This window comes from Apodemus sylvaticus, chromosome 19 (genome assembly GCF_947179515.1).
Source record: "Apodemus sylvaticus chromosome 19, mApoSyl1.1, whole genome shotgun sequence".
In the NCBI taxonomy this organism is placed as follows: domain Eukaryota; kingdom Metazoa; phylum Chordata; class Mammalia; order Rodentia; family Muridae; genus Apodemus; species Apodemus sylvaticus.
The window spans coordinates 42571491-42585155 of NC_067490.1; the positions used below are offsets into that span (position 1 = coordinate 42571491).

The 13665-nt window shown below is 39.3% G+C and overlaps 1 protein-coding gene across 4 annotated transcripts in view; it reads left to right on the top strand.

The window, feature by feature from the left end:
• The window catches only part of Rev3l (REV3 like, DNA directed polymerase zeta catalytic subunit), a 153965-nt gene that overhangs the window by 85211 nt on the left and 55089 nt on the right, over window positions 1–13665 (top strand). For all 4 annotated transcript variants that reach the window (XM_052164545.1, XM_052164547.1, XM_052164546.1 and 1 more), the window contains 3 exons: window positions 6419–6538; window positions 10090–10327; window positions 13462–13604. In XM_052164545.1, coding sequence (XP_052020505.1) covers window positions 6419–6538; window positions 10090–10327; window positions 13462–13604 — 501 coding nt within the window. The remainder of the gene's footprint in view (window positions 1–6418; window positions 6539–10089; window positions 10328–13461; window positions 13605–13665) is intronic.

Here is a 13665-nt window from a genome sequence, read left to right on the forward strand (position 1 = left end):
ACTGTTTCTTTGTTTTTTTTTCTCCTTAGAAATAAATATGGATGTAGCAATCATTCCTTTTCTTTGACCCTTTATAAATCTCTAAACACTATAGTAACGTTCTATAAACTGTTTGATGTAAAATTTTGTGATGAGCCGGGCGGTGGTGGCGCACGCCTGTAATCCCAGCACTCTGGGAGGCAGAGGCAGGCGGATTTCTGAGTTCGAGGCCAGCCTGGTCTACAGAGTGAGTTCCAGGACAGCCAGGGCTACACAGAGAAACCCTGTCTCGAAAAAAATTTGTGATGATTTTTTTCTGTATATGTATGTCCACAGTATGTATTATTGCTCAATGTTTCAAATTTTATACAAATGATGTCATTACTGGCATAATATTGTCCTAGCGTTTACATTCAAAAAATGTATTTTTAAACAGCTTATTGAGAAATAATTTGAATAGCACAAATTCACTCCTTTTATGTAATATACTCTGTAATCTAATTTTACAAAATACCCATCAGCCCACAGGCATCCTTATTGGCAGCCATGGCTGTTCCCAGCTCCAGCGACCAAGCAACCATTTTCTTAGAATGTTGTCTGTCTACATTCCTAGATATGTCATATAAATGAAATCATACAGTATGGGTTTTTTTTCTTCTATCACTTAACAAACACTTTCAGAGTTTATGCTGTGGTAATTCTTAATATTTCATCCCGTTTTATTATTGATTGTTATATTTGTTAATCCATTTATCAGTTGGTAGATGTTTGAGTTGCTTTTGCTTTTGACTGATTAAAAATAATGTTCATATAAATGATAAGATTTGAAATGTAAGATAACTGTGATTTGAAAAATTACAAAATATTGGAAATAATAGCAAATAAACCAGTTGCAAAGTAAGTTTTACTATAAAGTAATGCTTAACTAAGTATGTTTTCATTTCTTTTCAGTAGATACCAGAGTGTGGAAATTTGTAGAGTATGCGGTAAATTTGTGTTTGGTTTTTAATGAAATGCCAGTAGTTTCCATAGTGGGCGCTTTGTTTATGTTACTGCCAGCATTGTGTAAGGCATTGTGCAACTTAGTGTTCTTGCTTAATACTCGATAGTATCTCTTTAATTGTTCTAGAGTATATGAAATGCTGTCTTACTGAGGCTTAATCTTTCTTTCCCTCATTACTAGTAGTGATTATCATCTTTTTATGCCAACTTCTTCACTTAAAAATTTATCATTGATTATTCCTTTTAACTTCTTACTGCTTTACTTTAATACTTACTGGTCTCTCTACAAATATTAGATTTTTTTTTTCTCTTTTTTGCTACATCTGCCCTCTTAATGGCTTTGTACAAAGTTTTCTCTACAGAACACAAGTGAATAGTTGGCTGATAGGATGCATGCAGAAACTCTGCATGTTCACAGTTGGTGGGTAAGAGCGTGGTGAAGGTTCTGTTGATTAGTCTCCTGGTTTCAGATGTGGTGTGCTTAGACAGGAGGACCCGTGATCACATTAAGGTTCTGAATAATAGATTGAAATGAAATACAAAGAATTTATGCTACTGTGGTTTTTTGAAGTGGAATTTTCTTATTTTAATCTTTATTTTCTGAGTATCAGGAAGTTGAAGCAATTAAAGGCCATTTCCCATTAGGAAATCTTTTTTACTGTGTGTGTGTGTGTGTGTGTGTGTGTGTGAGAGAGAGAGAGAGAGAGAAAGAGAGAGAGAGAGAGAGAGAGAGAGAGAGAGAGAGAGAGAGAGAGAGAGAGAGAGAGAATGTACAGGTGTCTGCAGAGACCAGAATAGGGAATTGGACCCCCTCAAGCTGAAGTTACTAGGAGGTTGGTTGCCTGATATTGTTGCTGGGGACTGAACTCTGCAGGAGGGTTAAGGACATAACTGCAGAGCTATCTCTTGAGTCCTGGGCTCTTAGATAAGACTTCCTGATATTTTATAAATAAAAGACTTTATTTCTCCCTATCAAAGCTTTTTCTGTAGACAGCTCCCATTTTTAAAGCTTATTTTATATATCTTATTTCTTCCTTATGTTTCTTACTTCTTTAGTATTTTGCATTTAGTCTTCAATTTTAATGCCATGTTTACCTACATCTTGTAATGGTTTAGGTTTTGTACTTGGTCTATGAATCCTTCTCTATCCTGATGTAAGGAAAGTTTCCTAAGGCTTAGGTGTATGGTCTACTTTGTTTATGCTGCGGCCGTAAATACTCTGACCAAAAGCAACTCAGAGAAGGACGGGTTTCCTTCATTTGCTTCTTGTTTCCCGGTAAGAGTCCCTCACTGAGGAAAGTAAGGATGGACCTGAACAGGGGCAGAGGGAAGAAACATGGATGGGAGGAGAGCTGCCCACTGGCCTGCTTCTCTGGCTTCCGCAGCTGCCATTCCCATCGGTGGCACTGCCCACGATGGGATGGGCCTTCCTACAGCAGTAAGCAATGGAGAAAGCATTCCTCAGACATGCCCCAGGCCAGTTTAATCCAGGCAGTTCCCAGTTGCTATGTCCTCAGACCACTGGAAATTGTGTTGACAGTCGAAACTCACTAGGAGATTAACAACCCTTTCAACTAGACACATAAACCTATCCCTTTAAGCCATAACATTCTCTTTCTGGTTTATGTGCAAGATTTTATATTATCGTAATTTAAAATAGTCCAACTTTTAAAAGCCCCATAGTCTTTTTAAAAATTCCAATAATTTAAAAGTGCAAATTCTCTTTAAAAATCCTGAGTTGGCTGTATTCCTTTTCTTTATAAAACTCCATGACCAAAGCAACTGGGAGAAGAAAGTGTTGGGGTTTACAGTTCCAGAGGGATAGGAGACCATCACAGTCATGGCAGGACAGTGTAGCAGCAGGGGGATCAGTGGAGAATCACTTGTTAAACCGTAAGCAGGAAGGAGCCAGAGAGCGAGAGCCAAGGATGACAAGGACTTTGAAACCTCAAAGTTCACCTCACGTGACATACTTCCTCCAACCAGGCTCTACCTTCCAAGCCTTCGGTCTTAGTTACTTTTCTCTTACTTTGTTAACATGCCACAACCAGTGCAGCTTGTCGATGAAACGGTTGATTGGGGCTTACAGTTTCAGAGAGGGGGCCTACAACGAGCATAGCAGGGACCGTGGCAGCAGGCAGTGCTGGTACCCACTAGCAGATAAAAGTTTACATCCTGATCCACAAGAATGAGGCACAGAGGGGGAGGGAGAGGACCGGCAAAGCCCACCCCCAGTGACATACCTCTTCCAGCAACCCGTAATTCTGCCCAAGCTAACTGAGGACCAAATATCCAAACACAGGAGCCGACTGGAGCCATTCCCATTCAACACGTCACATTTCCCAAAAGAGACCCACCAACTGCGGACAAAGTGTTCAAATGCCCAAGATGATGGGGACCATCTCATTCTAGTCACCACAGGGTCTTAGCTAGCGGTCACCTATGAGAACAACAAAACTATAACTCTTTGTATACAAAGAGGGAAGGACCATGACACAGTTAACACTCAAATCAAACCCAAAATCCAGAAATGTAAAAAGCTGAGTGCCCAACACCTGCGATCTCTGGATTCTGAAGAGTTGGGTAGTTCCACTTCTTCCCTGCCATCCCTGGCACGTGGGACATGTCTCAGAGGCTCATGTTGGCCTCACTTCACACCTGGCATTTCTGGCATGCTGGACCTCCTCTGCACCACCATCATCAATGGTTACTCTTGGCCTCTCCAGGGATTCCACATCTGCCACATGGTGCTAGGTCTCAGCTGCTCTCTGTGTCCTCTTCAATCTTGCATCTGACATATGCATATTACCGTTAAAGGATGTGTAAGATTTCAAAACCATTACCAGTAGAGGTAGTTTTTAGGTGCCAACTTAATATGCAGTCCTTTCCCACCACCCCTACAATTTCTATGTGCTGACCTAAGAAAACACTTCCCAGAAGATTCATCCCCATGGTGCTGATCCCTTATTAATCACAGATGACTTTTCATCCCCCCTAAGCAGCAGCCACTGCTCCAATAAAGCACAAGTTTTTCTTGCACCGATCTTCTGAAAGAGTAGCCAGTTCTGGGGCTGGAGAGATGGCTCAGCGGGTAAGAGCACTGACTGCTCTTCTGAAGGGCCTGAGTTCAATTCCCAGCAACCACATGGTGGCTCACAACCATCTGTAATGGGATCTGACGCCCTCTTCTGATGCATCTGAAGACAGCTACAGTGTACTCATATAAAATATAAATAAATCTTTTTAAAAAAAACAAAACAAACAAAAAAGAGAAGCCAGTTCTTGTAAGTGCTGAACCATCTCTCATAGCCCCTTTCCCTCATACCTTACCTGTCTGCCACAACATCAAGAATGATGCACAGTAAAAATGTTGATAATCAGGGTCTTCAAACCTTAGCTTCTTTTTTCTTTTTCTTTTCTTGTCTCTTCTTCCTCCTCCTCCTCTTCTTCCTCATTCTCCACCTTTTCTTCCACTTCCTCTTCTTCCTCCTTTTTTGCTTTTTGATATTTGTGTTTCTTTAATTTTTGTTTTTAGACTGGGCTAGCCTAGCACGTTCTATGTAGAACAGGCTGGTCTGGGATCGGGGTGGCCTTTGTGCCCTTGTCTTCTCGATGCTGGCATTGCAGGTATGGAGATGTTTTAAAAAATGAACTAAGACTTAAGTTCACAGAGGGTCGTGGTAAATGTACTTTAGTCAGGGTAGTAGAGTTTGTTATTCTTATTTTGCTAGAAGTTGTAGCCATTTAATATATGATGAATATTAAATTGAGATTTACTAGATAGTCTTCTGAATTTATTGAAATCATTCTTTATTTTACACTCTATTAATATGGTGAGTTATGGTTTTTTGAACATCAATTTACTTATTTTTCGAATAGTCTTCTTAGAATTTTAACATACCCACGAAAAAGAGCCATACTTTCCTCGTTAATCAAGTTGTAAGGTTGCAGTCTGTCCAGAAGCTGCCATTTTGTGAGTGGGCTTTCCCGGTGAGGTGGCTACTGAACTCTGCTCTGGCTTCTTCTGTTCTGCCTTGACTCTGTTTTCATGTCATTTGCCCCTAAGACATTATCCACTTTACCCGAGTTTTCCGAGGTTTAGCACAAAGCTGTTGATAGTCTTATTTAACATTTTACCCTTAGCACCCCCCTTTCTTCCATTCTTACTGTGCTGTGTGTGTATGATTTCCCCATAACTGCTTTGATCATTGCTTGTAATTATCTGTATCAGCATTGATTTCAGACTACCAGGATTTGTTTTTGTTTGTTTGTTTATTTTTTGTTTGTTTTGATTAAATACTCTGTGTTAGATCTGCTATTTTGTAGCATATTTTATGTAAAAATATTTTTCTTATTTAACTCTCTAAAAACTCAAAAGCATCTAAGTGTCAAGTCTGTTGAAATGTATAAGCAAAAACTATTTTTCCAGTTAGCTGTAATACTTGCAGTTAGCTGCTGGTTTCATATGTGTAGTCACGCTTCCCTCCCTCCTTCCCCCACTCCGAGTCTTCCTCCCCTCCCCTTCCCCCCTCCCCGTCCCCCTTTAATATATGCTTTTTATCCTCATTCTGTCCCTTACTAGATTCTAATATGGGGCTCATTTTATCTGTGTTCTCAAAATTATTGATTCTTTCTGGGCATTAGATCCTCTATTACATGTTGAAGGAAACTATTTTTAGATAACAAATAGGAAGCTTTTGAATATTAAACAATTAATGTAAAAAGAAATTTACTTGTTTTTGAACCACAGAGAATAAAACCTTTATTGTTCAAAATCTGAGAGTGGTCATACTTGCATATGTTCACAGCACTTAGGAATGGAAACAGACTTATCAAGAGTTAAGATGATGACAAGTTAGGGGCCAGATGGGACTACAGGAGATCTTATCAGGAAACACAGCAAGAACAGAAACACACGCACATTCTGTGTCTCAGTACTGGTTTTTATCAGAATACTATAACTATATGGGTATAATAAAAATGCAGAAGAGTTTTATAAGTGTTTGGTGCTCTATAATTCATGGTTTTGTTTTTTTTTTTTTTTTGCCTTGTGTTTGTTTCTCTTGTTGAGAAGGTCTCACTGTATAGGTCTAGCTAGATTGGAACTCACTGAGTAGACCAGGCTGGTCCCGAACTCAAGAGGGCGGCCTGCATATGTGCGCCTCCCTCTTGGGGATTAAAGATGTGTGTTACAATGTCCAGCTTGCTCTTTTAACTTTACTTTTTAAAATAAACGTGATTGGTGATGATATTCTTTGGGCTTTTTTATTACATTTGTATTGCATTTTATTTAGTATATTTCAGTAATATTTCAAATTTTTAAGGTAGATTTACATTGTATTATTCTATAATTTATACAAATTCAATATTGTATAAGCTGATAGTTTTTAGAACTGAGGCATTGCCTTAATGCTCTTGTCTTCTTTGTCATCTTAAGGTAATACTAAACATAAAGTAGAAGAAGCACTTATTAATGAAGAAGCAATTTTGAACCTCATAGAAAATAGTCAGACTTTTCAGCCTTTGACTCAAAGACTGAGTGAGACACCAGTTTTCAGTAAGTATCCACTCTACCTTAAATGTGTCATGTTTTAATCAAAGTAAGTTTCTGGTTTTTTTTTTTTTTTCCTTTGATTTGAAGAAGTAAACATTTCACATTTAGCAAATGCTGAGTATAAAAATTATTTGTCACATTAGATCAAGTAGTCCTGTTTTCTCTTTGTTTTTCCTTAAAAAAAAAAAAAAAAAGCTGTGAAAGAACATTTTTTTTCTTGAACTATATTGGGTAATAGCATGTTGCTTTAGGGGTCAAACATTTCTTTTTCTATTTTCTATGTGTGTAGTATGCATACTTATGTGTGTAGTATGCATACTTATGTGTGTAGTATCCATGTCTTAACATGTGTAAGGATAAGCAAGGTGTGGACCTGCATCTGGAGGACTCACAACAATGTGAGAAACATCCTTAACGCTTCTTCAGCCTTTGGCTTGCTTCGGTGGCCAGCCTGCTGTGGAGTTCCCTTCTCCACCTCCAGGGTAGGAGCCGCAGGCAGGCTGCTCTCCCTCCAGCGTTTAGAAGGATTCCTGGAGGTCTACACTCTGGTCCTTAGACTCTCAGATTAAGTGCACATTAACTACTGAGCCCACTCCCCAGCAACCAGACACACTCAAAACTGGGCACCTCACTTCCAGAAGATCCTGCTATACCACTCCTGGGCATATACCCAAAAGATTCCCCAGCATGTAATAAGGATACATGTTCTACTATGTTCATAGCAGGCCTATTTATAATTGCCAGAAGTTGGAAAGAACCCAGGTATCCCTCAACAGAAGAGTAGATGCAAAAAATGTGGTATATCTACACAATGGAGTACTATTCAGCCATTAGAAACAATGAATTTATGAAATTCTTAGGCAAATGGATGGAGCTGGAGAACATCATACTAAGTGAGGTAACCCAGACTCAAAAGGTGAATCATGGTATGCACTCACTAATAAGTGGATATTAACCTAGAAACTGGAATACCCAAAACATAATCCACACATCAAATGAGGTACAAGAAGAATGGAGGAGTGGCCCCTTGTTCTGGAAAGACTCAGTGAAGCAGTATAGGGCAAAACCAGAAAAGGGAAGTGGGAAAGGTTGGGTGGGAAAACAGGGGGAGGGAAGGGGACTGATGGGACTTTCGGGGAGTGGGGGTCTAGAAAAGGGGAAATCATTTGAAATGTAAATAAATATATCAATAAATTAAAAAAATAAAATAAAACAGTATCAAAATGAAGCATAGTAATAGAATGGAGGCTGCTTCTGTAGTCTGCAGAATGCTTACCTGTAAGCCGCGTGTTCTGAAGAACACAGTGCATGGCATGGTTGTCCAAGTGAGGTTTTACCCACTTCCTGCACGTCAGCCGTAAACCAGTTACTCATTGTGCTTCTCAGTGTGCTTGGGATCAGCAGGGTTATGCTGCCACTTTACTTCTCCTTTGCAGGGTTTATATCGTATACTTGAATTCTTTATATATCCTTGGTATCGATCCCATTATATTAATAACGTCATTGGAAAGGTAGCTTTTACAAAAGCTAATGTGGAAAAGACATGGAGATCCCCAACATCAACCTTAGACCTCTGCTTACACATGCACAGATGTCTGCACACATATTTGTACCCATACCATACACAAACACGTAAAAGAGGAAAAAATATGTGTGTCATGAAAGCAGGTGTGCCTTTGATTTGGGGACGCACCAGGACGAAGGTAAAAGAGGAGGAAAAGGTGACAGAAACATAGGGAAGGGATATGAAGCTGCTGAAATGACTGAATGAAACCGTCAGGTCATATGCTGACTCAAATAGTAGAAGTAAAAGGTGTAAAACCATCCAAATACTTTAGTTTTCTTACATTCTACTACATGTGGTAGTAGAATTAATGGGTTATGTAGTGCGGATATAGGGAAAATAAACTCAGTTTCTCCTCTATTCCTCACCATAACAGTCAACACAGAACTTGTCTGTGACTGGATGTCCAGGCATTTTCACAGAAGCAGTCAGCTTTGGAATGGATATTTCCTTGATGTTCTCTAATCCAATTCAGTTCTAACCCTCTTCAACCTGGAGACTGTATCAGAGTCCACAGGTGAGGGCTTGCATACCCCTTCCCCAGGCTCAATAAATTTGATTGAGAAGATCACCAAACTAGGGCAAGCTGACTTATTACTGAATTAGTTACAGGCTCTTACAAAGGTAACCAATAATAGCCAGAAGCAATGAGTAACTCTCAGATTCTCTATCAAGGATAGGAGAAGATGCATAGAGCTCCTGTGTCCTATTTGTCTGAGCCAGCCTCCAGGAATATACCTCTCCGTGTGTGAGTGTGTGTGTGTGTTGTTATTGTTGTTGTTTGTGCTGTTTATTTAAACTTTCTGAAATGTTTATATTGTACACTGAATATGTCCTCATTCTTGGTAATTAATTTTTCTCACCTCACCTTCCCTCCTGTGGGCCATGAACTCTCTTACAGGGGTCACCTAAAATCATTAGAAAACACAGATACTTACATTATAATTCATAGCGGTAGCAAAATTACAGCTATGAAGCAGCAAAAAATTGAGGTCACAACATGAGGAACTGTATAAAAAGGTTGCAGCATTAGGAAGGTTGAAAGCCACTGGTTTAAACCTACTTTCAAATTATACGTGTGGGGGGAGGCAGGGAGAGGGAGAGATTGATTGTAGATTTTCTGTGTCTGTATAAAATGTGGGAACCACAAATGAAAAAAACTGCAGTTGTTGTGGTCTATGACTGTTTCATTATGTGGGCATGACTGATTGGCCAGTGTGATTAAGTCAGTCATCAGTTAGTTACCCGGACTACCCTGCAGGCTGGAGGATGCGACTGAGAGTCAACTCTAATCTTGCCTTTCTCTTTCTGGTTTTCAACACCCATCCTGTCATATTTAGCATATTAAAAGATACTTTGAAGATTATAGAAATTTTAGATTTATGCCAGAAATTAAGGGCATTTTACAATCTGAGCAGTAGTAAACTAAGCTTCCAGTTTTATCACAACTTTGTCCATACTTGATACTATGTGACTTTGTATCTTCAAGGATCTTAGCATACATAGTGTAGTTTCATAAAAATCCAACCATTGACTGTTTTTAAAAGCAGTCTTACATAGCTCAACTAGATTTTATTTGACTATCCTGTGTGTATCTGAAGTAAAAAGATAAGATGTTTACATGTATATTTCTTATACGTAATTAGTTATCATTGCTTTGAATATACTTCATTTTGAATACTTAATGGCCGTATTTTTCTTTAGTGTTTTCATACCTAAGTAAGCCTGGAAAATTCTTTAAAAGCACCTGCCCCTGAGTCCTGCCTGAGAAGTTCTCATAATAGATGAGAGATGGAATCTGAAAATCTTCTTTTAAATAACTAAAGTCACTAAACTCGTCGTCGTTGAGATGGTCGAAGGCACTGATTTTGAAAAGAGCTCCAGCATTATCACCTGAGCTTTCCAATGCACTGTCTTGGGATTGGTCTCAATTGCTGGAACATTTAGAAACCTTACACTGTTTTTGGTGACTGATGTGCTTGTTTTACAGTGGGCAGTAGTCCTGATGAGTCACTGGTCCGTCTTCTCGCTGGTTTGGAGAGCGATGGATACCAAGGAGAAAAGAATAGGATGCCATTACCATGTCAGTCCCTTGGAGACTCTCAGAACCTCCAAAATAGTGATGATGAAGAGAATGCACCGCAGATTGAGAAGGAGGAGATGGAGCTCAGTGTGGTGATGTCCCAGAGATGGGACAGTGATATTGAAGAACATTGTGCCAAAAAGAGGTGATTGCTCTTAAAAGTTATTTCAGCTACTCTGACACATACCTTTGTCACTGCTGCACTTCGGTAAAGTTACTGTTATTATTCATACTGTAAAATGCCCCGTGAACTAAATTGACTTTCAAAATCCCCTTTAATAATGACTTTTTTCATGTAGCATATATTTAATATTCCAAGAAATATCATGTTCTGCTACATTTGAAAAAAAAAACCCAAACAAACCTAGAAACCATGTGTTTTATAAAGTACTGATGTGTATAAAGACAAATGGGTAAAACTGAAGTTCCTCCTTACCGCAGAACTCAGAGAGTAATTCCTGAGAGTAACTGTTAATGGAGCTCAGTAGCCCTGTGCAGAGTCCACTCTCATATAAGTCATATAAGTCACTCTCATATCTGATTAGCTTGAGTTAATTACACAGTACACAGAGGCAAATAGCTGGTCGGGTGATACATGCCTGTAATACCAGCCAAGGCTACAAAGTGAGAAGCTATCTCAGGGTCTCTGAAGCAAGCACTGATATTCTGGCTTAAGATCAGCCAGTAAGAACCAGCTATGATGGTGCACGCATCCCTGCACTCATGTGGCAAAGGTAAATGGGTCTACACAGATAGAGTTACTGAATAAGCCCCTGTGTCTCAAAAGGAAGAAAAGAGTGGAGCTGATGTATTAGGCAGGGTTCTCTAAAGGAGTAGAAATGATAGCAGGGATGTATGTTTATAATGAGTCTATGTAATGTATAATATATATTAAGTGGAACCCATTAGATTAGATTGCAGGACTTCAGTCTTAGACTAGAGACACTGGTAGTCACCCAGTCTCTGAGGCTGATGTCTCAGCAGCCCAATTCTGTTGTTGAATGCCAGGAAGCTTCCTGGACATTCTACATTGGAATTCCAAAGACGTCATTTCTAGCATTGGTGAAGGAGTGCCCCAGCCGTGGGATGGATGGACATGCCAGAAACAGTGAGGGCAAGCAGGCAAAAGGCAAGTTCTCTTCCACATCTGGGCTGCCACCCCACATCTGGGTGCTGCCCACATTTAGGGTAGAACTTCCTGCTGAAGCAGGGAAATAATAATGTGATCAGGAGAATCCTTGACAGGATGGCCCAGAGATAGACATTTCAGTGGATTCCCGGTCAAGCTGGCAACCGAGATTAGCCATCACAAATGGCATTGTGCTTACCTGAGCAGCCTCTGTGAGCTTGAGTAGTTTGAGTCTGCCTGTGAAACGGAAACATTTCATAACTATATTAGAGAGAAATTGAATAAGAGAAACACAGAAAGAAATTTGTTAAATGTATAATAAATGTTCTGTTTTGCCATGTGCATTACAGTTTAAGAAGACAGAAAATAAAGGGAAAGAAAAGCAAGACTAGAAAGATTGGTGAATACTGTGGTTTTGGTTTTTTGATGTTTGTTTGTTTATTGGTTTTTCGAGACAGGGTTTCTCTGTGTAGCCCTGGCTGTCCTGGAACTCACTCTGTAGACCAGGCTGGCCTCGAACTCAGAAATCCGCCTGCCTCTGCCTCCCAAGTCCTGGGATTAAAGATGTGCGCTACCACTGCCCAGCGAGCACTGTCATTCTAAAAGAACAGTTGAATAGGTTTCATTAGGGAACTAAAGGAAGAACTAAGGGAGAAGTGATCAACATTTATGTATTGAAGATTAGCATGTAGAAAATGGCGCATATCCACTCCTTATGTGACATGATAAAGCATGAATACTGCATGGAAATTGAAAATATTGATGTGATTGTGATATCAACAAGCAGTCAGCTACTTAGAGAGTCAGGAACAGGAGGGTTACCTGAGAGACTGCAAGCTCCTGATGCAGAGAACATGAAAACAAAATTAAGATTTTACATCAGATAGCAAATTGGATTAAAGTCATTAGGTGATGTTTGATATAATATTTCTTCCAGCCATAATGGTGATTTTATGACAAATTGTGATTATAAAATGCTTAAATCTGAAATGTTCTATGTATAGTAAAGAGATACTTTCAAGCAACTGAGGCTGGAGGGGACAAGTTGGGTATGGAAAGAAAGACTTTGAGAATCTAGATGGGAGTAAAAGTGTCAGACTAACATAAATATGGGATAGAACTTGGAGACTCTAAACCTCAGTTCATCTAAAGCTTCCGGTAACCTTGCAACTCAGTTACCATATTGTCTCTTATTAGGCCACTGCTACTTTCTCTTGAGAAATCTCTTGAGATTTGAATGCCCCATCTCATGTTTCATGATTTTCATTTCATAAATTAGTGATCCCTGTATGAATACCTAAAATATATTCGGATGCTACATTTTTAGAACTCACCTAATTCTCATTTGTTATATTTGTGTATATAATATCCACAGATAGGTTCAGAGAAGAACGTGAGCAAGGGTGTGGCTAGATAGAATAATAATCCAGGATGTTGTGGCTACAATGAAGAATTACATGCTGGGCAGTGGCAGCTCAGCCCTTTAATCCCAGCACTCAGGAGGCAGAGGCAGAAGGAGCTCTATGAGTTCGAGGCCAGCTTGGTTTGCATACTGAGTTCCCGGAGCGCCAGGGAAACCCTATCTTGACCAAAAAAAAAAAAAGGAAGGAAGGAAGGAAGGAAGGAAGGAAGGAAGGAAGGAAGGAAGGAAGGAAGAAAGAAGAGAGAAAGAGAAAAATGAAAAAGACAAAATAATTATGATGCCTTCTATGTCACATGAATGAGATTATAAATCCTGTTTATGGTAACTTTTTGCAGGTCCTGTAACAGTGCATGTTAATAAAGCAAAATAAACTTCTGTTTCTTTTTAAAATGCTACTTTTGTTTCTTTAAGTTTTTAACTGTCATAAACAAGTCAGAAAATCTGTATCTAAGATGCACCTTTTTCTTTTAAGATCATATTTTCTTTTATGTGTTTGAGTGTTCGTCTGCACATGTATCTGTACATCACATACATGTATTGCCTACAGAAACAGAAGAGAGTATATTAGATGCCCTGAAACTGGAGATAAAAACTGTTGTGAGCCACCATATGGGTGCTGGGAACTGAACCTATAGCCCAGTGTGTTTAACCATTAAGCCACCTCTCCAACCCCAGATGCACCAATTTCTAATGACCATACTCACCAATGAGTTGTAATGTCCTCTAGGTCACTGTGCAGAAATGCCCATAGAAGTTCTACTGAAGAAGATGACTCGTCCTCAGAAGAGGAAATGGAGTGGACTGATAATAGTTTGCTTTTTGCCAATCTTTCTATACCTCAGTTAGATGGAACTGCAGATGAAAATAGTGGTAAGAATACAAACCTATTGTATTTGGTTATTTAGTGACTCAAAATGTATTTTATTTGTGA